The following is a 27146-nucleotide window of genomic DNA, read 5'->3' as shown; positions in this document are numbered from 1 at the left end:
GGACTGCAGTACAGCAAAACCTAAGAATGTTATGGTTTACCGCAGTGGCAGATCCAAGCATGCTAACCACAGTCCACAACTGCACAATGGGGGCTGGGAACTGCCAGCAGTAGTGGCCAGATGCAGGATTTAGGAGGGAGGAGCAACAGTCATGAAATGTACAATATAACCAGTAATTAGCAATTCAAGGCTCCTAGCACCTTCAAATACCATAGCAAGCAATGACACATACAGATGTACATTTTTATTTTTGTGGTTAAAAATATTACTAAGCAACTTTTATTTAAGTCAGTAAAAAAGAACAAAGAGGAGCAATTTAAAGGCAAAAATTTTGAGTGAACATTATGACAAAAAAATGACTCTTTATTGTACTTAGAAATATGAGTAGAAAAATTATGTAGTAGCTTCAAAGAAAGCGTTCAGGAATTCAACAGCCAAGATTACAGACCCCAGTCACCCCCTCTAACCAACATACAAGAGATACCATTACAAAGTGGCCACCATGTCATAACCCCAGCAGGCACACAGGAGGATGGAGAGCTTCTTTAAATACCTCACTAGAGGAAAAGTATGAACATAAAATATTTGAAATCAAAGAGAACACTGATATAGCTTTTATTCTGGAACACTTGTTTCAAAATATGATGCTGGGAAAATAGGATATAAAGACGTATTTTAATCAATCAAAAATAATTCTGCATAATTTCACAAAATGAAAATGGTCTATCATGATGTGATTACTAAAAATGTTAATGTTTAACTTTCTTCAGATATAAATGAAATAGGACTAGAATACTTAAACATGTGACACAAAAAACAAAAACCATAACAAGATTTTTATGACCAAATTGCATGATTTTCTTAAACTAGTGCTTACTCTTAGAAGCACCTTTCTCTTAAGTCCATTTTGAACCTGATAATATGAAGGGAAATTTGGCTTTCAGTAGGACCATTTAAAAGTAGTCCTTAGTTCAATAAACGGGAGCAAACAATGGGAGAGGCATGGGAGGAGGTCTAGAAATGCAGGATTCCAGGGAGGACTGCACATCATGCATTTATGTTAATTATTATTAGTTAAACATTCTCTTGATTTAAAGAATCACACAGTTCTACAAGGCTTATGAAAAATAGCAACTTCTGTCTCCACGCCCCAAGCAATGACTCTTTCCAACTTCTTCTCTTAATAAGCCCATGTTGCTACTAATTGTTTTAATAATTTTAGGAACAGAAAATGAAGAATTATTATAGAAAATGAAGAACTGCTTTCCATCTGCCTTCATCTGATTTCTTCTTGTCAACAGCCTCTCACTAGATTTATCATCCATACTTGGCTTGATTCATATTCGATGGTGACATTAGTATACCTAGGTAAACAGTATTCTCAGCCGGTCATGGAATACACGATGAATACCTTTCCTTCTCTGGTACATTTATAGTTGTTTAGTTTTGTATTTGATTGCTTCTCAGTGTCATAATCCAACCACAAACTCTCTACCAGTTGTACAACTCTCTATACATCCTGGCACAACAGGTTGTCTACAAATGTCATCTTCTTCAAGGACTTCTGCTCTGGTCCAGTCTGACAGGAATAGAGGAAGTAGGGGCTGCCAAGCAGAAGGGGAGCATGGTGTGCCAGGACAGAAGTCCCTGGCCTGAACCAGTACAAAGGCTCCTGTGCAGCTTCCCAATGAGGAGTCTCTCAACAAAAAAAAAGCAAACATCTGGGTATGGTGGCACATGCCTGTAACACCAGCCACACCAGCAACTTGGGAGGCCGAGACAGGAGGATCACAAGTTCAAAGCCAGCCTCGGCAACTTAGGGAGACCCTAATCAACTTAATAAGACCCTGTCTCCTAATAAAAAATTTAAAAGGGCTAGGGATGTAGCTCAGTGGTAAAATGCCCCTGGGTTCAATCCCCAGTATGAAAAAATGGGGAGGTCGCGGGGAAGCAAGCAACCTGCCCAGAGTTCTGAGTACATGATGCCACATGTGGAGGTTCAGGGACTAAGAACAGTTCAAGAGCAACTGTAAAAGCCTAACAGCTGAAGAAAACAGTCAGGTTGTATGAGACATCTAGACATGCTTTCAATAGCATTCTGCACAGGCATCTTTGGCCTCAGAGCCCTAGGCAGGTGACAGGTTCCAGGGCAAGAGCACAATCTATATCCACCCTGCAGATCTCTCCCAAGTTGACATAGACATCACAGCAAGAGCTATGACTGGTGGTAAACACCCTGTCATTTTAAACATAGCAAGTGATCCCCCATGTGCTAGGGTCCTCAGCATATAAATAAGCACACATTTCCTTTCAATCACACCTTTTCCAAAACATGCCAGAGGAGGGTATGCCCAACACAAGAATTCCTTCCTTACTTAGGAGACATCCTGCATCTACTGTAAAGGCTTCTATTTTGTTCTCTATTTTGTCCCATATATTCCTGATTTCCTACCAAGATGTGTGCTTTCTCTAATTATAAAATGATTGTGTACAACTAGTGACATAAAAATTCATCCAACCCATTTTTTACTAAATATGGTTATGTTGTGAACATTTTGAGCTTTTTAAAAAATGAGTCTCTTAATTTAGATAGGGTTGTGGGGGTCATAGGGTATTAGCCAACGTTATATTCAGGGTGATGCATTTAATCAGAGTAAATCTTTATTTTCTTGGTCTTCTTCAGAGCAGTTACAGGAATGCCTAAAAGACCTTAAATAAGGTCAATCTAAAGCACCTTTACTGAAACTTGATTCCTTGAGCCAGTGGAAGGTCTTTACTGTAGTTGATGGTACTAGGGGGAGAAAAATGAACAAATTAAATGAATGCTAGTATATAATATAAAATTCATTTATGCCATTAAAAAATACAGATCTATTTAGGTCAGGCACAATGGTGTATGCCTATAAATTCAGCTACTCAGGAGGCTAAGGCATAAGGATCACAAGTTTGAGGCCAGTCTCAGCAACTCACCAATATCCTATCTCAAAATTTAAAAAAGAAAAAAAAAATCTAAATTAGAAAATAAAAAAGGCTGGGGATGCAGCTCAGTGGTTGAGCACCCCTGGGTTCAATGCCCAATACTACAAAACGAACAAACAATATATATATATACACACAAACATACAAGTTAGAAATTAATGAAGAAAAAAATTTAGGATACAAAACAATGTTAGTATGGATCCAGTTTTATAAAAGAAAAAGAAACACAAAAAAGTCTGAAAGACACACATCATACATATTACTCATAGTCTTTCTTCTGAATAGGACTTAAGAATATGGAGACTGTATCTTTCTGTATCTCTCCATAATTGTATTGAACTGAGCATGGTGGTGCATGCCTGTAATCCCAGCAACCTGGGAGGCTGAGGCAGGAGAATTACAAGTTCAAGGCCAACATCAGCAACTTAGTGAGGCCCTAATTACTCAGTGAAACCCTGTCTCAAAAAATAATTTATAAAAAGGACTGGAAATGTAGCTCAGTGGTGAAATGCCCCTGGGTTCTATCCCCAGGACCACAAAAATAAAAACAACTTAAATAACTTGTACTGAATTATAAACACACACACACACACACACACACACATACACACACACACAAATATTCCCATTTCAACAGAAATAAAATTTAAGAAAATAAAATAATTTAAAAACTAGAAGCTTCCCAATTAACTACTTACCTGAGAGCCACCAGGTTTCTCTCCTAAGAGGAAAGTATCCCCACTAAATGGATTCAGAAAGCCATAGCTAAGTGTTTGCCTATCTAGCTCTTGAGTACACAAGAAAAGCAGACAGGACAAGAATGACTTCAAAGAATGAAAAACCAACAAAGACAGTGCATGTTTGAGACGCAACAAGCCAAATCTAAAGTTCTTCAGAAGTCCCAGATAGGAAAGCAGTCACTGAGGCTTGTAAGGAGCCAACACTAAGGAACCCTCCAGGTTACAGAGCTGGTGAGAAGCAGAAAGAGACTAGAAGGGTGCCTCTGGGTTACTCACCCAGGGCTCTTCAACATAGCACCACACGCCATGTACATGAGACATCCTGGGGATGGGACGCAAATCTCAACATGCAGTTCACTTAGGTTTCATATGTATTCCACACACACAGCCTGAAGGTAATTTTATGCATTTTTAGTGTGCCTGCATTTTGACTTTGACCCTCATAAGGTCAAGAGTGGAATTTTCCACATGTGGCATCCTGTCATCACTCAAACTATTTCAGATTTTGGAGCATTTTGGATTAAAGATGATCAACTTGTTAGGAGGGGATAGCTGTAGAACAATAGAAAAATCAAACCAAATGAAACTGCACAAAGACAAAATAGAAAGAAGAATTTGACAGCACATGCCCAACATTGCCCCAAATCCTCTCTTACCAAGTAGATCTTCTCATGTACTGTTTCCAGGCATCACTGCCAGACTCCCTGCCACCACCAGTATGTTTTTCTCCTCCTACAGAAATACAAAATAAATACACATTTTGGATCAGTTTGGTACCACTGAGATGAAGATAAAGAGACCAAAGCTACCTGATCAGCTATTTTACATTTAGCCCAGAGTATATCCTCTACAAATAAAAGAGACCAAAATAAACACAAAAAGGAAGTACAAGAGAAAATAAAGCCTAAGGAATTAAGAGGAAATGAAAATACGTCAGGAGGCTAAAAAAAAAAAAACTCTTACAAATATATATACCATTAAACTAAGATATTAGAAGTAAAAAGCTCTAGATATTGAAAATCTGATTTTATTTTCTTGTTTATATTTATCCAAATATTTGAACTTACATATTAATTATACAGAATGATGGTCCATTTGCAGGAAAATGGATAGAAAAAGAGATCAAAATTTTGTGACAAATAAGTCAGACTCAGAGAAAATTATCATGTTTTCTCTTACATGTAGAAACTAGAGGGAGAAAGCAGGCCAAAAAAATAAGGAAGCCATAAAAGTAGAAGGGAGACCATGGGGTAGAGGAAGGGAACCAGGGGGAGGGAGGCAAGAATGATAGGGAAGGTATTGGGGAGTGAAAAAATTACATTTTTTATGTATATGTGCATATGCCACATGAAAACCACCATTCTGTATAATTAATAGTATACCAGTTTAAAAAAATTAACTGAAAGCTTAAAGAATCCATTGGAGACAATGAGGCATGAGCTAGAGATTGAGATTAAATGCCCACAGAAGAGCAGACAGACAGTCCTGCCTCCAGCAACCAGAGTGGAGGGCAGAGGTGAGGGGCCAAACTGAAAACTGGAACCTTTGTCCAAGTACACTCAACACTATTGTAGTGTTAGGTCTAAAAATATAAAAGAATGCCACTGCTTACATAAACTCTCAGGCATTACTGCACGTTTGTTTTGCTTCTATACTGAAAAACAAGGCAATCTGATTTTACTATACTTTGGATCATTTTTAATAAGTAAAAACCATTACTAAATTTAAGTATCAAGGCATTCTACGTTGGGCACACTTCAAGATGGCAGTCGCCATACTGAGCATGCCAGTGAGGCTATTTCCTGGACTTTCCACCTCCAGAAATGCCAGTGGAGTTCAGGTTCCCCTCCAGACTCTTTGCACCAGCGTCCCCCCTGAAAAAGAATCATTGCCCCAATTCTCATTTCCCCTATGAGAATGAACCCTAGAAATATCTGGACTCAGAAGAATACCAGAACTGCTATGGTACTCGCCCGGTCTGGGCTGACTATCGCCGCAAACACAAAGGTGGTATCCCCCCACAGCGGACTCGAAAGACCTGTATTGGTAAGAATAAAGTTGCTGGGAATCCTTGTCTCATCTGGGGGGATCACAACTTGCATGTCGACTTTAGGACTGTGAAGCTCTTGGAACAGTTTGTCTGTGCCCACCCAGGTATCATCTTCCAAGCTCCACATACAGGAGTCTGCATGAAGCAGCATAAGTTGACCCAGGCTATCCAGAAAGCCAGAGATCACAGTCTCCTCAATTACCACATTCCTCAGGTTGAACCCCAGGACCTTGACTTCAGTACACCTCATGGAGCTGTGAGCCCCTAGCCTAGTTTCAGGTGACCCTTGGTACCCATGATACAGCTGGAAGCAACCACCAGAAAGAGAACTGTCGGGCCTTCGCTGGCTCTATCAGGACAATCTCCTAGAAGAAAGTGGCCCCCCACCGGAGTCAATGCCTGAGGTGCCCCTGGCACCACCAACTGAAGCCTCCTCCACTGAGCAGACCAGCCCCCAGAACTCTCCATAAGATTTACAAACTGAGGAGGGAACCTGAGGGATTAGGAGGTAGTGCCTAGGATTATGTGATGGTATGTGATCTGTTTTGTGACCATTGGCAGACCCAGGAGTTGTTGAAAGGGATAAACCCATCTGAGAGTGAGGAAGGGCAGTACAGACTGAATGGGAAACCCCCGCTCCTACACATTACAGAAGGGCTCAACTGTTGTTTCAAACTTCTGTGAACTCAGCTTTTCCATAATAAAGCTGTATTTCTGTCTCAAATAAATAAATAAATAAATAATTTAAGTATCAATAAACCATGGCTTATTAACAGAAAAGAGGATTAGGGTTCAGTAAAGAGAAACAACCTAGTGTTTCATCTAGCAAAAGAAAATATAATTAACATTATGCCAACTTTGCAAATAAACACCAGAATATTTTATGTGAAATTTTCTAACTTTGAAGCAGGGGTTCTTAATATATTTGGGTCTTGAGTCTTTTCCCTAGAAAACAGATGCTGCATTTCCAGGGTTCACATAGCTTGGGTTAAGGGACACTGCTCTAACCCAATGCTGCATCTGAGCAGAAGATGCCGGACTCTGGGTTATAACTTCAAAAATGGTAATAAGCTCTTTCAAGCATATGAGATCACAGATTATGTCAGAATGCAAGTCATACTTTAGTTTCTGGATCAAACTTTTCTAAAAGCTACTACTGCTTTTCCTTTGCCACCCAACCTGGAAAAGGAGAAATGACTCTACATACCAAATGCACCTCCGATCTCTGCCCCACTGGTTGGTATATTGACATTTACAATGCCACAGTCTGAACCTTTAGGTCTGTGTGTAAAAGGAGAGGCACAGTGAAAGCAACGTTTACGAAATTAAAAACAACACAAACAAAACCCCAAATACTCAAAGACTCTCAATGCTAAGTAATAGATTCATTTTTTAAAATCCATTTCACTATAGAAATCAGATGTATAAGTGTTAAAAATAGACAAAAGTTATACCCAAGCCAGCGGAAGATTCTGCCCAAATCTTTGGTAAAAATGCTACTTGAAAGTCCCTGTTTCACTTCATTGTTCCATGCAAAGACCTCTTCTTCAGTCTAAAACAAGGAGTGTTGGAAGCTGTTAGACAGTACAATGCTCAGGTCAAAGTTCACTAACGTTTAACTCATTTCATAAGATATACCAATGTCACTTTTATGTGCAAATAGAAACCAGTCAACATGTTACTAATTCTATTTTCTCTCATAATTTAGATTTTTTTTTTTTTTTTTGGTGGTTCTGAGGATTGAACCCAGGAACTTGTGCATGCTAGGCAAGAACTCTACCAACTGAGCAACATCCCCAGCCCCTAAGATAATTTTTAATAGTAATACTTTGGGGGGTTTCCTCAATGATACTTTAAAAAACAAAGATTAGTATGTTCTTCCATTCAAGTTACTAAATATAATAGTTAATATATAGTGAACTCTTATCATGCACAACACACTGATTTATGCACTTAATATGCATTTAGTTACTTAATCCCCACCCTAAGACACAAGTTTTATACTATCACCAGTTTACAGATTCACCAACGAAAGTCCAGAGAAATTAAATAATTTGCTCAAAAACTCACACACTCTCTCATTATAAAACATGAAATTATAATCTCTAAGCACCATATCCGAAACAATAATAGATCATTTAAAGATAAAAATGCAATCTTATTATTGCAACAGGTTGCAAGTCTCACTATATTTTGATAATAATGGCACACTCAAACCTTGACTCAATCTCTTCAAAAACTAATCCTAAATATTTGCTGGCAAAGCCAGAGCCTGTCTCAGGCCAGGGAATTATCTTTACATGTTAAAACTGCCATCACCTGACCCCTGATAGGGTTGATAAGTGCATGACTTCAGATTGCCCCCACATTTTCTCATCTTGTCTGCTGACAAGTAGAGTGCTCAGGCTATGGAACACTCTAGTACCCGTGTCAGGAGCAGCTGTCTCTGGGGCCCACCCAGCTAAGAAAGGTGATAGAGGAATTGAAGGTCACATACCCCACAAACTCCACTATTCATCTCAGTTTCCCTGGCACCTAGCTTGGCATGCTTTATAGTTTTAAAGTGTTCGACTCATAGTTTGTCCTGAACATTTGAAATTCTACAACTTCAAAAGGTAACTGATTGAAATTTAATACATCTTCATTTTCCCCTACTTTTATCATTTATTTGAACATTAGACTAGAGATATAGAATCTGTTTTTACCTTGAATTTAAAGACATAAAGAATAGGAGCAAAAGTCTCTGTGTGTGCAATGGAGGCATCATGGGCAAGACCTGTCACGATTGTAGGTTCCACATAATTTCCAGGGCGATCCATAACCTTGAGTAGAGAGATGAAATAAAAGGACTGAAACATGTCAGTTTCTAGTACTTGGGAGTTAGAAGATGCTTACATGTATGAGAAAAAAAAAAAAAAAAAACTATAGGAGAATTGTTTCTCCAAAACAACATTCTATCCCAATGAATACTATCTCTTCCTCCTATTGATTCTAACTTAGATGGTCAGGTAAAAAGAAAGGAAAAAAAAAAAGGAAAGAAAGAGAAGAAAAAGGGAGGAGTTTAGTGAGAAAGCCATGTCATATGTCACAAACAAATTATGTCAACAAAACTCTGTTGCAAATAGTTATTTTATAATTAATTTTAAAATGGGTAATGTATCATCATTCTGTTATAGACTGAATTAGGACTCATATGTTGAGGTCCTAACACTCAATGTGACTACATTTGGAAACAGGACCTTTAAAGTTGTTAAAGTAACTGATAATAAATGAGATCAGCAGTGTCAGGTCCTAAACCAATAGGACTAGAGTCCTACTGCTTTTTAGTTTTAAAGTGTTCATCTCATAGAACAGGAGGAGACGCTGGAAATCTCTTTGCCCTCCATCGGGAAAAATCAAGTGAGGACACTGCAAGAAAGGGCCATTTACACACCAACGGCCATTTACACTAGCAACCAACCCACCAACCCCACCAGCATGTTGATCTTGAAATTCAATCCTCCTATTGTGAGAAAAGACATTGCTATTGTTTTGAGCCACCCAGTGTGTGGTATTTTGTTATGGCAGCCCTAGCAGATTAAATATACCATACAAAATTGAAGGCTCCAAAAGAGTATAACCTTATAACCAACCTCCAAACAACCAAACCCCTAGTCTACCTCCACCTAACTAGTGATTATCTTTCCTTCTGTGAAATGCTCTGAGGCCCACAGCAAGCTGCTCTGGTTGGGGATTCAATCCTCCTCCGAGTTTCTGAAATTCTTCTTTTACCTCTGAGCTGTATGTTTACCAAGAATCAACTCTTTTTTTTTTTTTTAATTAGTTCTTTTAGGTCCATCTGGATATAATTATACAAGCATGGAATATATCTTATTCTAGTTAGGACTCTGTTCTTATGGATGTACATGATGGTGAGTTTCACTGTGGTGTATTCGTGTACACCAGAGTCAACTCTTAATTGGGTGCATTGCAGCTGTGTTTGTTATTATAATGCCATGCTACATATGTAACTTAAGTAAATTTTACTTAAAGAATAAAAGCTATTCCTGTATAGAATGGGTTACATGCTTTAGAGAAAACCCAAAATAAGAAATAATGAGCATACATACACATCCCAGCCCAATGAGATGTGGGTGTGTTGATGGTAAGACTAGAGAGGAGTACTCTGCTGTCAAACTGCTCTACAAGACTCAAGTTTCCATGAATATTAAATAAGTGAGACTCAATTGTATAGATAAAAGATTGCAGGTGCAGCTTTTACAGAGATGAAGACAACAAATTCCCATATTCCATGAATAAAACACCTTGGCTATATATCAAAAAAATCACAAATAAATGTAGTTCTGTGTGGTTAGGTTAAAATAAAATACTTATGGTTGTATTTTTATGATTCCCTACCTTAACTGAACATCTCAAATGACCACTAAATATGAATTCTAATTGTGTTGAACACAAAGTCTTCTACTGTGCCATAACAGGAAGGTCTCCTTTCCATATAAGCTCCTTGGGACCCAACCCAAGGCAACCATGACTCTGAGCTTCTTAAGTATCCTCCCTAAAACATTCCACGCTTTTTATGTTATCATTTTTTAAATATTTTTTTTAGTTGTATATGAACACAATGCCTTTATTTTTTTAATGTGGTGCTGAGGATCGAACCCAGTGCCTCACATGTGCTAGGCAAGCACTCTACCACTGAGCTACAACTGCAGTCCTGTTGTCGTTTTTTTTAAAACCTATTTCCCCATGTAATAGGGACAGGGGGAAGGATGTTCAACTGTGACCCTTCACCAGTTGTCTCAGACCTGCTTGTGCCCAAGGGAAAGAGAATTAAAAAATTGTCACTCCTGACCCCCGAGCTCTCATTACCTTGCCCCCACAGACCACTGTGCCTCCTTCTTTCTTTGCTTCTTCCACGGCTCCAAGAAACATGCTCACTGCCTGTTTGGTGTGGAGTGGCCCATACAGGACATTAGCTGGAGAGAAAAAAAGGAATGATCTTCATTTTGCCAGAAACAGCATAGTTTTATTATACCAGCTTTTCAAAATGAACAGGCTAATAATAATCCCTTCCTGTAGTCTCTCAGTTAAGAGTACAAGTTAGCAACCTTTTTCTATAAAGGGCCACATGACAAACACCTTCCACTTTGCATACCATATGTGGTCTTCAAAACTACTTGACCTTGCCTTTTAATGTGAAAATTGCTGTAAACGACATAGAAATGAGTAGCGTGGCTGTGCAGCAGATACAAACAGGCAGTGGGCCAAATCTGCTTACCAACCTGGCTTTAGAGAAATGGTTATCAATCAGAGCACTGCATTAAAAATACTGGATCAAGGGGCTGGTGTTGTAGTTCAGTGGTAGAGTAGGTACTGGGTTCAATAGTCAGCACCACATAAAAATAAATAAAATAAAGGTATTGTGTTCACTTACAACTAAAAACTATTTTAAAAAGAAATAAGGGGTTGGGGATATAGCTCAGTTGGTAGAGTGCTTGCCTTGCATGCACAAAGCCCTGGGTTCAACCCCCAGCAGCCCCCCACCCCAAAAAAGCAAATGATCAGAAGCTTAAGAGTGTAGCTCAGTGGTAGAGTGCTTGATTAGCATACATGAGGACCCAGGGTTGATCCTCCACAGTGAAGTGAAATGAAATAAAGTAATATAGGATTTGTTTATTCATTACAGTGTGAGCACTGTCTAAGAACATCACAATCTCCATAGCTGTCATGCAATTCAAAGGGGAGAGACTGATGCTGCCCTATGTTATGGCTGCTGGAAACAAGAGCATTAAAGATAACCACAGGACAGAGGAAGAAGGAAGATTTAGGTAGGCCCCTGTGAGAAGGAAGCATTTTATGCAGAGCCAGTTAAGGAAAGAGCTGGATGAAGGCCAGAAAAGAGCCAGGAATGCTTGGAGAACTCAAAGAAGTTGAAGAACTGGAACTCAGGGGGAAAACTGGACATAGGTCTAGTGGGGAGGTGGGCAGCTATGAGATCACCAAGACTGGGAACCCTCAAAGGAGGGAATCAAAAGAAATCTGGTTTTAGTCTAAGCACAATAAGAAGTCACTGGAGTACTTTTTTTTTTTTTTTTTTTTTTTAATAATTTCAGTTGTTGATGGACCTTTATTTTATTTATTTGTATGTGGTGCTGAAGATCGAACCCAGTGCCCCACACATGCAAGGCAAATGCTCCACCACTGAGCCACAACCCCAGCCCAATCACTGGAGTACTTTAAGCAGAAAAGTGAATCTGAATACATTTTAAATGATCATTCAGGTTTGTCTGGAGGGCAGTACTGAAAGTAGTAAAGTCAGTTAGGGGACTCTTACAGCCTTCCACGAGAGAACATGGCAGTGGTAAGAGTATAACTGCAGAAAAGCTCATCAACCATCAGCTCAGTTCAACAGTACCTCCGAGTCTCAACCTCCAGCACACATCAAACACTCAGATACTAACCCTGGAGCACATGTGTCACCCCAAATGCCAAATACCCTCCTTCATGTGCCCCTAGACCTCTCAGGAAAGAGTAAAAAAAAAAAAAACTCAAAAGATCAGAAACACTTTTAACACCAGTTGTCAAAATCTTTGAAAACAGAACCAGATACTCACGGTCCCATGGGTTCCCAATGCGGATCTGTGCATAGGCCTTTTTAAGTCTATTTACAACATCATCATGGATGTTTTCATGTAAAAACTAAGAGAAAAAAGAAATATTCATGGAGCAAAATAAATGTACAAGTTTTTTAAGCAATGAACACTTTTCTCAATAGTATTAATAGCTCTTAGTTATTGAAATATGGTAATCTCTGAAAACATAAGCAAGCAAAAACATGCTTTTTAAATTACATCATTTCTAATTGTAATATTAACTATATGAAGATAATAATTTCCTCCAGGTAGATGCTAGAATAAAATCATAAGCCAGGTCTTTATCATTATCTAAGGACTTATTCAGCAAAGCTTTCACAAATCCATTATTCCTATATTTGTTCTAAAGCATTTAGAACTTTTTTTTTTTTTTTTTTTTTGCAGTGCTGGAGATTGAACCCAGGTGAACCCAGGGCCTTGCACATGCTAGGCAAGGCCTCTACCACTGAGCTGCATTCCCACTCTTAACTTCTTAATCAGAATCAAGTATACCTCTCATACAATGCAACCAAGAGTCTCAGTAAACACAGCACAATGGTTGGGTCAGGCTGATCTCTGCTGGGTCACCACATGCACTCAGTCTCAGATGACACAGATCTCCAGCATGAGGTCTTAAATCACACAAGGACACCCATGCACTCACTCTGAGCAGGATGTGAGCTCTTGCTACATTCCTAGTGGCAGAGGTGAATTTGCCATTATTAATTAGGAGAAGCACTCACAAAGTGGGTCCATTGTACTATAAAGGTTTTTCTCCTACCATCACTAACTTTTGCTATGGAATAGTTTGAGCAATTATTAATAGCATTCTTTAATATTTAACACTAAATATAAAGTATAGCTATGTATATTTCCTCCAAACCACAAAGGAAAAACAAAAGTGGGTTAAAGAGAGAAATGAGTGACTTTCAAGTCACTCCATATCTCATGGTTTATTTTAGGGTACAATTATTTGCAGGATGCTTCTTTCTTAGCTTTAATGTAATGTTCAATGCAATTTAATGTTTATGATGCACAAATTAATAAATTGTAAATGCTATCAATATCTTAGAGTTTTTTGAGAACTTCAACTGAATAATGTAATTTTCATTTGCAAAATGCAAGAAAAAGTAAATATGAAAAGTGTGAGAAAGATAAAAATTGAATTTTCATATATCTTTTATCTTGTTCTAATTTAGAATATGCCAATCTTCTACAGAATTTGTTCATATTCATCATGAATGAGAGCAAAATCAAACACAATTCCTTCAGGATTTGATTGTAGTTATTTTAAATTACAAATGGAAAACTCAACAATGGGAAAAAAAAGCAAATGTGGTCAAATTTTATACCTGACCAAACTGCATAGTTCTACTATAGTATTTCAGTACCATAGAGTTGTGAACATCAAGGTTGTACTTCACATTAAACTGAAGTTCAACTCAATCTAAGTATATATAGTTTAAGGTTTAGAAATCTCATACACCAAAAGTAAACCACATCTTATATACTCTTATTATTATCTGTCTTATGCATATATGTGTGTATAGTATATAGAGATTATATCTTTTGAGAAAACACAAAAATAGTCATTTGCTTTTCAAAAAAATCATGTCACATCAAGTCAAATTGAAACCTTGAGGCTAAAAATCAAAATCTTTTAAAATGTTTTTATAAAAAAGCAAGTCTAGGGTTGGGGATATAGCTCCATGGTAGAGCCTTGTCTGGCTGCCTACGGCCCTAGGGTCAATCCTTAGTACCACAAAAGATAAAAAATAAATAAGTTACAAAAAAAAAAGTGAGGCTATCTTTCAGTTGAGTTTTAGAATTTTTCAAATTTCTAGCTTGTTTTATTTTTCTGTGTGACAGTGGATTTTGTCCATATTTTCCCAGAAATATGAATAAAAATAGGTCTCACCTTCCAGTACAATACCAATTGATTGGTTTTGACATCACTGCTAGTCTTGAGGTGGGGGAAAAAGCTGAGTACCTGATTGATCAACATTTGCCTCAAGCACTGGAGAGAAGCAGGGCCACACATTTGCAACCCATGTCTACAGAACATATTTTTCTGGCAATACTTCTATGACACCTATTCAGCAGAATTCATTAAAATGTGGTGTATAAAGGAGGACAATCTCATGCACTACACAACACACTCACCAGTCGCCTTGCAGTGGTACACCTCTGGCCAGCTGTCCCCACGGCGGCAAAGAGAGCTGATGGAACAACTAAGCTGAGGTCTGCATCCTCAAAAACTTAGAAAAGCAAAACGCATGCCTATCAGTGCAGGGAAATAGGCAGAGAAGGCATTTGCTAACTGGCATAAAAGGATGACTTTAAAAAGTAAGAGAATAAAAAAACTATCATAAAGTAAGCAAGGATCACATTGCAGACACATACGCATGTGCTCATTAGGGGTGAAGACACACTTTTCTTCTAGGAAAGATTATAGAAGAACAGAGCAATTAGCTCTTTACCCAAACATACAGGTAAGTGAGGCTCTCATTCTGACCCTGTCATCTTTGGCATCCCTCAGTATCTGACACTATCTAAACCTCCTCTATATGCTTATTGTGCTCTCTTCTCTAAGACCACCATGCTCTTCATCAGCTTTATTTGCCTCCAGTCTCAATTCCGTGGCCTCTTGATGCCAGTGTCCCTGGTTCGTAGACAATTAAAGACTATCGCCTCCATAAAAAATGATGCTTCCAGGGCTGGAGTTGTGGCTCAGTGGTACAGCACTTGTCTGGCATGTGGGAAGCCCTGGGTTCAATACTTAGCACCACATATAAATAAATAAATAAATAAATAAATAAATAAATAAATAGGAAAAAAAAAAAAAAAAACTATGCTCTCTGGAAACATCCAAGCATTCACTTGCATAAGTCAATTTCCTGCTGCCATCCTGCGAAAGCTTTTCCAAATCATTTTCAAACCACTGAAAAACCTCTGCTTTCTGCTCTACTACATGGAATGATCTCATCTTTTACTTTCTGGAAAAATCCATATGGAAAAAGCCCCTTTTGAGATTCCTCTGTTCCTCTAAAGAGGTCAATGCAGAGTCACTTATAAATTCTTCTCTATTTTTATCTATTTTTCTTCTGCTCTTAGAAGAAAAAAAAAGTATAATCTTTATAAGATCAACTGTTCCATTTATATTATTTATAATTCTTCCCTTCTTATACCTTCTAGAAACTTAGTCAATTCCTTCTTCTATCTTCAATTATATCCTTCCTATCAAACAGTATTGTCAGACTAGCGTGACAGTTAAGAAAGTGATTTTTGCAAACAGACCAAAATTCTCATTCATCACCATTTCTTAGTTGTATTATTTCAACTCTTTTTTTCCAGTACTAGGGATTGAACCCAGGAGCACTAAGCTACATCCTCTAGCCCTTTTTACTTTTTATTTTGAGACAGTCTAAGTTACCTAGCTGACCTTGAACTTGTGATCCTTCTGCCTCCAAAGTTGAGCACACTACCTGGCAGGCATGTAGTGCTTACTAACTGCTAACTACATTTCTTAATAGTCTCTCCTCAACTAGATTAGAAGTTCATCTAAAATAAACTCTTGGCCATCTATTTTTAAATCTCTGATGTCTACCACAAATACATAGGCACAGAAACATGAAGATGATAGCAACATAGAAATTAGCAAGTTTTGCTTTTTATCACAAAAGCTATGCTTCTATTAAGTCTCAACATACTTATTTTCATTACATTATCCAGAAGTTAAGTGATAGAAGTTAGGTGATTTTTTTTTTTTTTTTTTTTTTTTTTTTTTTGTGGTGCTGGGGATCGAACCCAGGGCTTTGTGCATGTGAATTAGGTGATCTTCTAATACCCTTTTGTGCCAAATTCAAACAATGGAAAGAGAGATGTAAATCATCTCCACATCTGCAGGTTAGTGATTAGCAAAAAACGCCTCAAGGAAGCATTCCTTCCTAACAGGAAAGCTCCCACACTCCACTCAAGATTGGTTAACATTTCTGAAATTGAAAGGAATCAGCACATCATGCAAAGTGAGTTATTCTGGAGAAACATGCAGCCAGTTTTCACAAAACAAGGAAAAACAAGAAGCAATAATGCCACACCACAGACAACAGAAGTCTTACAGCAAGCTCTAGAAGCCGGGTAACATTCTCCAAACGTGAAAACTTTTCCTATTTAGTTATCTCTCTCTCTAACCCCAGATTGTGTCCTGTCTCATAAGTAAAATTCCTACGTGGAAATAAGGCCCAGATCACATAACAGAAAAAGGATTACTTCCTAAACAAATTCTGTATGTTCAAATTGCTACGTTAAACAGAAAATAAAACAACAAAAAAAGGGGCAGTCTTACCAATAATGGCATTGTTTCCTCCAAGTTCTAACAAACTTCTCCCTTTAAAAACACAAACACAAATTAATTACTATTTCAGTATTTACTGCACACTGCTATATAGCTTCAAGTTACAGTCTATCTCAGTATCTCAGTATTTTTAAAAAATTCTATAATTAGGATGAATATTAATGTCAAATTTCCTTATTTTGAAAATTGTACCATGCTTACATAAGAGAATGCCTGTATTTTAATATGCTGAAATATTTCATGATAAAGAAACACAATGTCTTTGACTTACTCCACTAAGAGTTCAACAATAATATATACACATAGTGTGCATATATGTTGTGGGAGAGAGAAAATGATAAAGCAAACTAGGGCAAAATGTAAGCAATTAGTGAATCTGGTTAAAGGGTATAAGAATTCCTTATGCTAATCTTATAACTTTTAAGTTTGGAATTAAGTAAGGAAAAAAGTACTGCAAAATGGGCCAGTCACTATGGAAAACAGTAGGGCAATTTCCCAAATAATTAAACACGGAATTTTTATATGATATTAACAATTCTATTTCAGGGTATACACCAAAAGAAGAAAAAGCAGGGACTCAAACAGTTACCTATATACCCATGTTCTTAATAGCTTTATTCACAAACACGAAAAGATGGAAGAAACCCAAACATCCATCAACTGCTAAGTGAAAAAAATGTGCACATACACAGAAGAATATTACGCAGACTTAAAAAAGAAGAGAATCCTGTCACACGCTACAACATGGATGAATCAATGGCACTATACCAAGTGAAATGGGCCAGTCACAAAAGGACAAATATCATTTTACTCAGATGACATATCTAAAGTAATCAAAATCACAGATATAAAAAGTTGCCAGGGGTAGGGGAAATTACTGTTTCATGAGTATAGATTTTCAGTTTTGCAAGATTAAAAAGTTCAGAGCTAAGAGTATAGCTAAGTAGCAGAGTGCTTGCACCACTTTTAAACAACTCTTGAGTTTGATTCCCAGCATGGGGGGTAGGGGTGGATGGGATCACTTTATAGTATTCTATTCTGATGAAATTTATTTGGTTACTTTTCCAGTGTTGAGTATATTTATTGTTGGTTATCTACCTATTCGATCATCTACTTAGGTCAGGGCCAAGGGGCATGTATATCAGGGATCCTGACACACAATACCAACTCACATTCCAGAGAAGACACACAGCAATCTATGAATGCCATTGTCACTTCACTCTCCCTGGCACACAGATGTGAGATTTGTTTGCCTTGATTTTAAAGGTATATGTTTCCTATTATTCTTCTGAACATAAGTTTCCTCAAATGCACTTTAAAATAACATTTACTTATTTGTAGTCTCAGGAGTATACGTGACAGTGGGAGAATATGTTGCCACTTCTATCACTCTCGAACTGTTAAGCATCCAGTGGATATTAACCATGAAGGGATGGGGTTGTTATTACCAAAAGCCTCTGGGCACTACCACAGTTCTAGCCTCTGCTGCAATAGTTGATTTAATGATAGCTTACTGGCTACAGGATAGCACTGTGCTAGATGTTAAGAAGAGAAGGAAGGAAACTGAACATTCTATTATAAGATAGTAAGTAGCTTCTCCTGCCTGGCTGCAAGTGGTATTTGGCACCAAAGGGGAACCTATGTGTTCTGCATCCATTCAGTCCTCTGTGAACTGCTCTTTAAAAGATCACACTCCTAACCACCAATCCTTTCCCTAAAAAGCACCTGTACCTTAAGGTAGCCAGACATATTTAACAAGTTGTAATCCTACATGCACGTGGATAACAAACGCATGCTTTAGAGGACAGGTAGAAACAGAAGATGAAAACCACTAGTGGGAGCAGTGACATTAATGACGGGCAGCATCTTCTCATGAGTTTATTGGCCATTTGTCTATTCAAATCCACTGCCCAGTGTTAAACCGTATTACTTGCCTTTTATGTTGTTGAGTTTCAAGAGTACTTTATATTTTATAGATACAAGTTGCTCATCAAATATGTGATTCATAAATATTTCCTGCCATGGGCTGCTCTTTTCACCTTTTTCCTGGTATCCTTTGAAGCACACAAGTTTTTATTTTGATGAAATCTAATTTTTCTGTTTTTGTTATTGCTGCTTGTGCTTTAGGTGTCATATCTAAGTAAGCACTGCCTAACCCTAGGTCACAAAGCCTTACTCCTATTTTCTTCTAAGAGTTTACAGTCTTGGGTCTTTCTACATTTTTAGTTTGTTTCTGTATGAGGTGAGATAAAGGCTCAACTTCAAACTAATGTAGGTAGATACTTAGTTGTCCCAGCACTACTTGTTCTTTCACCCATTGAAATGTCTTGGAATTCTTATTAAATAAAAGTCAATCAACAATAATTGCAAAGGCTTATTTCTGGACTCTGAATTTTATTCCATTGACCTTTGATCTTTATGTGTATCCTTATGCTACTACTAGTATCGATTACTATTGTTTGTAGTCAATTTTGAAATCAAGAAGTATGAGTTCTCCAATTATGTTCTTTTTTTTTCCAAGATCATTTTGGCTGTACCCCTTTCTTTTACTGGATATTCGAACAAACATAACCAGCTTTTCCTTGACCATTGAATGGACTAAACAAAAGCCAACTTTTATATATTCCACATCTATACTTCTCATCAGAAGTCAACACTTACCAAACCTCTCCTGCACCATAAGCGCCACCTGTTTTCCCACTTGAGTGCTTCCAGTGAAGGAGAGCAGGTTTACCCGCTCATCTTTGGCCATTGCTGTGCTGAAGGGAAATAGGCATGGTTACCCAAGCAGAGAAACCCAGTGATGGCAGCACCTACGGGTGCCACAAGAAAACACTGACATGGGCCCCTGGCAAGGCAGTCAGCCAAGGTTATAAGCAAGTCCATGCCAGGGAAGGCCTTCATGAAAATGAAATGCATTTTTCACAAGTACAGCAAAACAGGATAACCTGCTCTGTGAGTTCTCTGTAAACAGAAATCACCTACAGGAAGTTGTTAGTCAAGGAAGAAAATCTTTCCTATACTGAGTGGGTGACTGGATATCACCCTAATATTTCCTTCATGAGCATTCAAGTTGTTTTTTTAACTTATAATCTATTATATAATTCCTTAAGAATTAAAAACAGTGCCAGGCACAGTAGTACACGCCTGTAGTCCCAGCTACCTGAAAAGCTGAGACAGGAGGATCACAAGTTCAAGACCAGTTCTCAACAACTTAGCAAGACCCTGTCTCAAAATTTAAAAAGGGCTGGAGATGTAGCTCAATAGTAAAGCACCTCTAGATTCAATCCTCAGTATCAAAAAAAAAAAAAAAAAAAAGGATTAAAATCATAGATGCTATAGGGAAACGTCCTACAGGATCCCTCAAACAAGCTGCCTTAGAAAGTCTGTGCTAGGATTTCCAGTTGCTTCTAAGGAATGGTAATCAGCACTATTGATTGAATCTCTGTTCACAGATCAGTCCTTCAAAGAGTTCTATTGAACTAAGTAGGTAAGTTAAGCACATCAGTCTAGTGCAGGGCTAGACAGTTTGATTCATTTACTCAGACAGATTTCCTCAGGTTCAGCCCACAAATATGAGCACTGATACTCAAAGTGGTTCTGCTTAACACATTCATTCCAAGGTCAACACAAAGGACTGGATACTAAAGACTGCAAAAACAGAGTAAATCAAAAAACACAATACTCATTTGGATAATACTTCATTATTTACTGTATATGTGGGAGCTGTTTTGCTAATACATTCTCAACCCTATGAACAAAGGAGAAACTTATTGCCCCTTTTTAAAATTACCTGGTAGGTACAGTAGTATGATAAAAGTGTCAGAGAGAAATTAGCCTTCCAGGCATAACAGTATGGGTTATAAGACTTGACTCCTAGGAGATCTCACCTAGTCAAAATCTAAGATGGAAATAACAACCTCAGCTTTCATTATGGGTCAGAGCAAATATGGTCAATTCTAGCTTAAACAAACTGATATTATGCTATATAATAGAAGCCAGATACAAAAGGCCATATAGAATATGTTTCCATTTGTATGAAATATCCCAAATAGGCAAATCCAGAGACAGAAAGCCCAATAGTGTTGTCAAGGGATGATGAATGAGGGGATGGGAACTGGGTTAGGGGTATGGAGTTTCAGTTTCTGGGCAGATCATCATTCTGGAATAAGATAATGATGATGGTTGCATAACACTGAATATCCTAAAATATTCTTTTAAAAAAACAGTAAATCAGGGCTGGGGATATAACTCAGTGGTAGAGCACTTGTCTAATATGCACAAGGTCCTGGGTTCAACCGCCAGCACCACACAAAGAATACAAAACAAAACAAAACAAAACAAAAAATCCCACTAAATTGTAGTTTAAAAGGGAGAATTTTATGGTATTGAATTATATGGCAGCTTTTTTAAACATTTATTTAAAACGAGGTTATGTTCCCAAGGCTCCCCTTCCTGGTCAGCTGAAGAACTCCAACAATAGGCTAGGTTTTCAGGAGGAGTACAAGGCCACACTATAATTCCACAGTTGTGCTTTGTAAACACCTTTATAAATCAAAGGTCAGGGAAGGCAGAAACTGCCCATCATCACAGCAATTTGTTATGTCAGGATATAAAACTATTATAACAAGTAGTTCTGGGTAACTAAAAAGACAAGTATTACTGTCCTCCAAGAGAGGTTATACACTTATAAAGTAAGAGCCTAGCAAAGTCTAGAACAGTGACAATTCCAAGATATCCTTTCTATCTCCTTAGCAGCACTGGGTTTTGTTATTCCAGTAAAGACAATTCTCATTGATCACCCTGGGGATCTTCAACAGAAGGATGCTCTCCATCTAATTCACCCACCCGATATCTGCTCCACCGCAAGTCAAGGAACAAATTGCACCAGGCAGCTTGTTGTCCTCCAGAACCTTGGCTATTATCCTAGAAAGGAAGAGCTATTATTAAGATAGATAATAATTTAATTTAAGACATTTTTTAAAAACTAGGAATGTATTCCAACCATTTCACTCTCCTTTTTCAAGTTTCTCTCCCACCCTTTAAACATTCAGACCTGAATTTCTCTACACAAATTAGAAATAAGGTTTCCAAATACTTACAGGCAGAACACCTTTTTTCTCTATTTCTAACATAATCTTAAGAAGGAAAAAAACATCAGACATAAAGAGAAGACATAAAGCGCTGCTTAGGTATTTCAAATAATCATTAAGTATTTTCTGCCAAAGGGCACATCACAGCCCTACACAAGAAAATATCCAATCTATTATATTCCAGATTGATAAATTTGTAGAACCATTTTATGACCTCATCAGAGCTGACAAGCTCTCAATAATGAATAAAATGCTAATAATTTTTTAACTAAAATATGAGTTTCCTTTTAAACAGTGTTGGGTAAATCAGTGGATTAATATAATCAGTTCTTTTTGTTAGCAGTCTATTAAGAAAAAGAAAAAGATTATCTGAGTAGAAACCTATACACAGAATTATTAATTTGTTGAACAGTTATCAAATATAGCTCTTAAATTACCAAGCTATTTCTCCTCCACTGAAGATGTTTTTAATTTTCTAAGTGATTAAAAAAAATGCCCAGAAGAGTTCAACACCTATATCAATATCTGGCATGTTTCCAAAGATATAAATGACATGATTCTGAAAGAGCTGTGTAAACTACAAAATAATACAAAAATGTTATTGCAACCAAAGGAGAAAAAGGTTATCTAAATTCCATGCTTAAATAAATATGACATTTTGACATCAGATTAAAAACTCAGGATCTTTTAATCACCCTTCCTAGATTATGCCATACACAGGAAAAAGAAGGCCACATTCACTTACTTTGTGACAGCAACACTAATGAGGGAAGTTGTTGGAGCCCCCTTCCTTGACATGGTAATAAAAAAAAGAAGAAAAAGAAATTTAATTTTAAGGAAACCATAAATACCTTTCATTATCAAGCAGAAGCAAAAGTCTTTGAAAAAGCACTGTCCAATTCTACAAAAATGAGTCTAGTAAGTGAAATAAAAACCAATTCTTCAAGTGGCATCTCTGGGACCTAAGGATCCACAAAACCTTCATGAACATAGCAATGGCACCACTTGACTCTGAGCCTGCCTGGTTAGTCTCTGTTGCACTAACCTCTGCCAATTATGGGAACCAAATGAAATGGAAATGGATCACCTACACAACTAGCTATTTGGACTTAAGTGTGGGTTTCTTTGGTGACATGGTGCCAAATCATTATTCCTTCCAACTATGGTTTGTTTTATAGATAGATCTGAGCATATTCAATTGCAGGTGGCATTTGAGATCACATCTGAAGCACTGGCAGTTTTGCTGAGGACTGAATTCTTAACCTGTAGAGACTAACACTAACTCTGGGTAGTTAGCATCAGAATTGAATTACAGTACACGCACTTGGAGTAGAAATGAAGGTGGGAAAAAAAGGGGGACCATGCTGTATCAAAAAACTAAGTCACATCACTAATGGCAAATATGGAATAAAGACCAGCGCTTCCTGACTAGCACACATAACAATGTTAACGGAAACAGTAAGTATAGAAAACACTTCAGTATATTTAAAATGTTTTCTATAGTTCATAAAAATGACTACTTTTATCACCTTCTTACTGCTGAGGAGGGAAGTGAGCAGGTCTTACCAAAGGCAGACATTCCCAGTGATCATTGCAATGGCATTATTCCAGCCATACACTGCCACAGGGAAATTGAATGCAGTGATGATTCCAACCAAGCCTACAGGATTCCACTGTTCAATGAGTGCATGGCCAGGTCCTGAGATGGGGGAAGGCACAGAACATGCTCAAGGCACATTAATTTAACACATATGAATTAATAAGAATAACGTCTGAAGTCTTTCATTTTCAGAACAAAAGTACATATGCCAGACCAGGGGAAATTTCAGATGTCTTGCAGTGGATCACTTTAAACAGTGTGGGATACAGATAAAATCTTAATATAAAACAGAAGTGTTTATCACTAAACTATCCCTTACAAACCATAAGGCTGCTCATTGTGCCTCTGAATCTCACAGGAAGTGCATACATCACAGCAATTATCGATCCTACCTGGAGACAAGGAAATTTCAGAGAGGTGGTAGGAGGTGCCCTAAGAAATGTGATCACGAAAGGCAGAAAATGACCAGAATACAAGATCTGTGCCTTTTTAGGGCTTTTTTATGTTGCCAATTGAAGTGGGCATCAATCCTCTTCATATTTACAACAGGTGGATCATTTATAGACTAATATTGAAAAACTAAGTTATGAAAGACTTAAATTCACTACAGGATAATTAAAACTACAAATAGAAGTACTTATATATTAAATACAATCTTTAGGCTAGGGCACAAAGGTACACACCTCTGACCCCAGCTACTCAGGGGGCTGCAGCAGGAGGGTACAAGGCCAGCATCAGCAACTTAGAAAGACCCTATCTCAAAATAAAAAGTGAAATGGGTTGGGGATATAGCTCAGTGGTGCCCCTGGGTTCAATCCCCAGTACCAAAAAATAATAATAAAATAAAAATGGCTTAAACTCTCTGCAAGTAGGGAATTTGTCCAACATTAAAAAAAAAAAAAAAAAAAAAAAACTAAATCTTATTGTAAAAAAAAAACTTTTTCTTGATTATAAATGTAATATAATATTCATCATGAAAATCTTAGAAAATACAGAAAAACAGAAGATAATAACACCCCAATAATTCCACCACACAGATATCACTACTAAGTACCCTTTGAGCATATCTCAATCCCATGTACTGTCAAAGCAAATGCATAGTTACCTGTTTTGGTCCATCAACATTGCAAACATTACCAATGTAGCCCTCATCCTCATCAGTTCAACACTGTAGAAGTACAAGGTTGCCCCATAGTTTGTAATAGAAAAGATTAAATTCTACCCTAAATATCCACCATTTGAGCACTGGCTAAATTAAAGTAACCTTAAAACAAAATAGTTACCAAAAAATGAAGGAAGCTTCTTACCATATACATGAAACAATTTCCAAGATGTATGAGGTAGGAAAAAAATAGAGAACAGAATGAATAATTTGCTGTTTTTAAAAACAACAACAACAATATGTATTTACCTATATGTGAACTAAAGCTCTAAAAAAGATACACAAGAAATCAGAAATGTTCACTTTTCTGTGGGTTGTTATAGAATAGCCTGAAAGGGATAGAGGGAGACTTTTCATCCTTTACCCTTTTCTAATTTTCTGCTATTCATATCACATCTTGAAAAAAATTAAATTGAAAATTATAAGTATATACAACTACCATTTGACCCAGCTATTCCACTACTCAACATATACCCAAAGGACTTCAAATCAGCACACTAGAGTGACACAGTTACATCAATGTTTATAGCAGCTCAATTCACAATAGCCAAGCTATGAAACTGGCCTAGGTGCCCTTCAACAGATAAATGGATAAAGAAAATGTGGTATGTATACACAATGGAATATTGCTCAGCCATAAAGAGAATTTGCTGTTAAATGGATGGAACTGTAGAATATCATGCTAAGTGAAATAAGTCAATCCCAAAAAAAACAAAGTCTTTGATATGCAGATGCTAACATGCGATAAGCGGGGAGGGGAGGAGAGAACAGAATTACTTTGGATTAGACAAAGGGAATGAAGGGAAAGGAGAGGGGATGGGAACAGAAAAGACAGTAGAAAGAATCGGACACAACTCTCCTTTGTTTACATATGAATACATGACGAGTGTAACTCCATATCGTGTACAACCACAAGAATGGGAAGTTATACTCCATGTATGTATAATATGTGAAAATTCTACTGTCATGTATAACTAAAAAGAACAAATTAAAAAAATTAAATATATAAATAAGTAAATGCAATCTTTCAATAAAAGTATTCAATAAATGCATTTCAATAAAAGACACTCTTCATAAACATTTTGAGGACATGCTAATAGTTCACCAAAATTAGTTTAATGTTTTCCTTGGGATTAGGAATTTAAGTCATTTATAATGTATTTTATTGAGATCTAAAATGAACACTTTATTTTTTTTGGTACTGGGGATTGAACCTAGAGTCACCTTACCACTAAACTACACTCCAAGCCCTTTTTATTATTTATTATTTTTTGTACCAGGGATTGAACCCAACCAAGGGTGCTTACCCACTGAGTTACATTCCCAGTCCTTTTTTATTTTTTATTTTGAGACAGGATCTTGCTAAGTTTCAAAGGCTGGCTTTGAACTTGAAATCCTCCTGCCTCAGCCTTCCAAGTCACTAGGTTATTACAAGCACGCACCACAGTGACCTGTTGAACACCTTTACACATAAATCTTTGTCATGTTTTAGATTTAGTTATTGTTACGGTTTGTATGTGAGGTACCCAAAAGATCACATGTGAGACAGGAAGGTTCGAAATGATGGGGTTGTAAGAATCTTAACCCAATCCGTGAATTAATCCCTAATGGGAGTCACTGAAGTAGTAGGGTGTGGCTGGAGATGGTGTGAATTGCGGAGTGGCTATGGGTTATATATTTTGTATCTGGAGAGTGGAGTCTGTCTCTCTCCCTCTCTGCTTTCTGATGAAGCAAGCTGTTTCACTCTGCCATGCTTTTCCGCCATGATGTTCTTCCTCACTTCGAGCCCCAAGGAATGGAGCCAGCCTTCAATGGACTAAGATCTCTGAAACCATGAGCCCTCAAATAAACCCTTCCTCCTCCATAATTGTGCTGGTCAGATCATTTTAGTCAGCCATTTTGCTGCTGTGACTAAACAGTTATACTCTTAAAAACTGACTTTAAGACTCTGGGTATATTTACAAATTGTTTTCTAGATGTGTTAAGAGTACCCCATTCATGTACTCACCACACTGGGTTTCAGCTTTAAAACAAAACAAAATGGGATGGGGATGTGGCTCAATGGTAGACACCTGCCTAGCACCCACCTTGTGTGAGGCCCAGGTTCAATTCCCAGCATAAGGCAGATCAGGTTGGGGTGTTCTGGATCTTATGTTTTAACCTGCTTTAACATACATTGCTTAGAAAGATTGAAGACATATTCACATATTTATATTCCACTTGCAATTCCTTTGGTGCAAATACTTCCCATCCAGAGTATTTTCTAGAGCTCTCTCTATCAGAGTACAGAACTCAGTTTAACTGATGTCATGGCTTACTTTCAGAAGGCAAGATGGGTCCCCCGATCATGCGTGACAAGCCAACAGCATAATCACAAATATCCACGTACTCTTGAACTTCTCCCACACCTTCCACTAGGATTTTCCCCATCTCCAAAGACACCTAAAAATTAAAAAGCCAAGCAGAATTTTTCCAACAGAATTCAAGCTTTAAACATTAAATCGTGGTAGGCATTTAGTGTCTATTTTGTGATAGT

General features: G+C 37.5%; 1 protein-coding gene and 1 pseudogene across 1 annotated transcript in view; one reads left to right on the top strand and one right to left on the bottom strand.

Moving 5' to 3' along the window:
• Positions 1-229: 229 nt before the first annotated feature.
• The window catches only part of Aldh7a1 (aldehyde dehydrogenase 7 family member A1), a 37099-nt gene continuing 10182 nt past the window's right edge, over positions 230-27146 (bottom strand). Inside the window, exons 5-18 of the mRNA XM_047555550.1 lie at positions 26929-27052; positions 23415-23547; positions 22594-22638; positions 21604-21681; positions 19417-19514; positions 16747-16788; positions 14565-14659; positions 12384-12468; positions 10639-10745; positions 8475-8591; positions 7224-7321; positions 6977-7050; positions 4376-4451; positions 230-2791 (exon numbers count right to left, since the gene is read on the bottom strand). Coding sequence (XP_047411506.1) covers positions 2737-2791; positions 4376-4451; positions 6977-7050; positions 7224-7321; positions 8475-8591; positions 10639-10745; positions 12384-12468; positions 14565-14659; positions 16747-16788; positions 19417-19514; positions 21604-21681; positions 22594-22638; positions 23415-23547; positions 26929-27052 — 1227 coding nt within the window. The 3' untranslated portion in view covers positions 230-2736. The remainder of the gene's footprint in view (positions 2792-4375; positions 4452-6976; positions 7051-7223; positions 7322-8474; positions 8592-10638; positions 10746-12383; positions 12469-14564; positions 14660-16746; positions 16789-19416; positions 19515-21603; positions 21682-22593; positions 22639-23414; positions 23548-26928; positions 27053-27146) is intronic.
• Positions 5482-6282, top strand: LOC124986799 (28S ribosomal protein S18b, mitochondrial-like; annotated as a pseudogene).

This window comes from Sciurus carolinensis, chromosome 6 (genome assembly GCF_902686445.1).
Source record: "Sciurus carolinensis chromosome 6, mSciCar1.2, whole genome shotgun sequence".
In the NCBI taxonomy this organism is placed as follows: domain Eukaryota; kingdom Metazoa; phylum Chordata; class Mammalia; order Rodentia; family Sciuridae; genus Sciurus; species Sciurus carolinensis.
The sequence above is the reverse complement of the archived record's forward strand: the minus strand, read 5'-3'. Positions and strand labels throughout refer to the sequence as shown.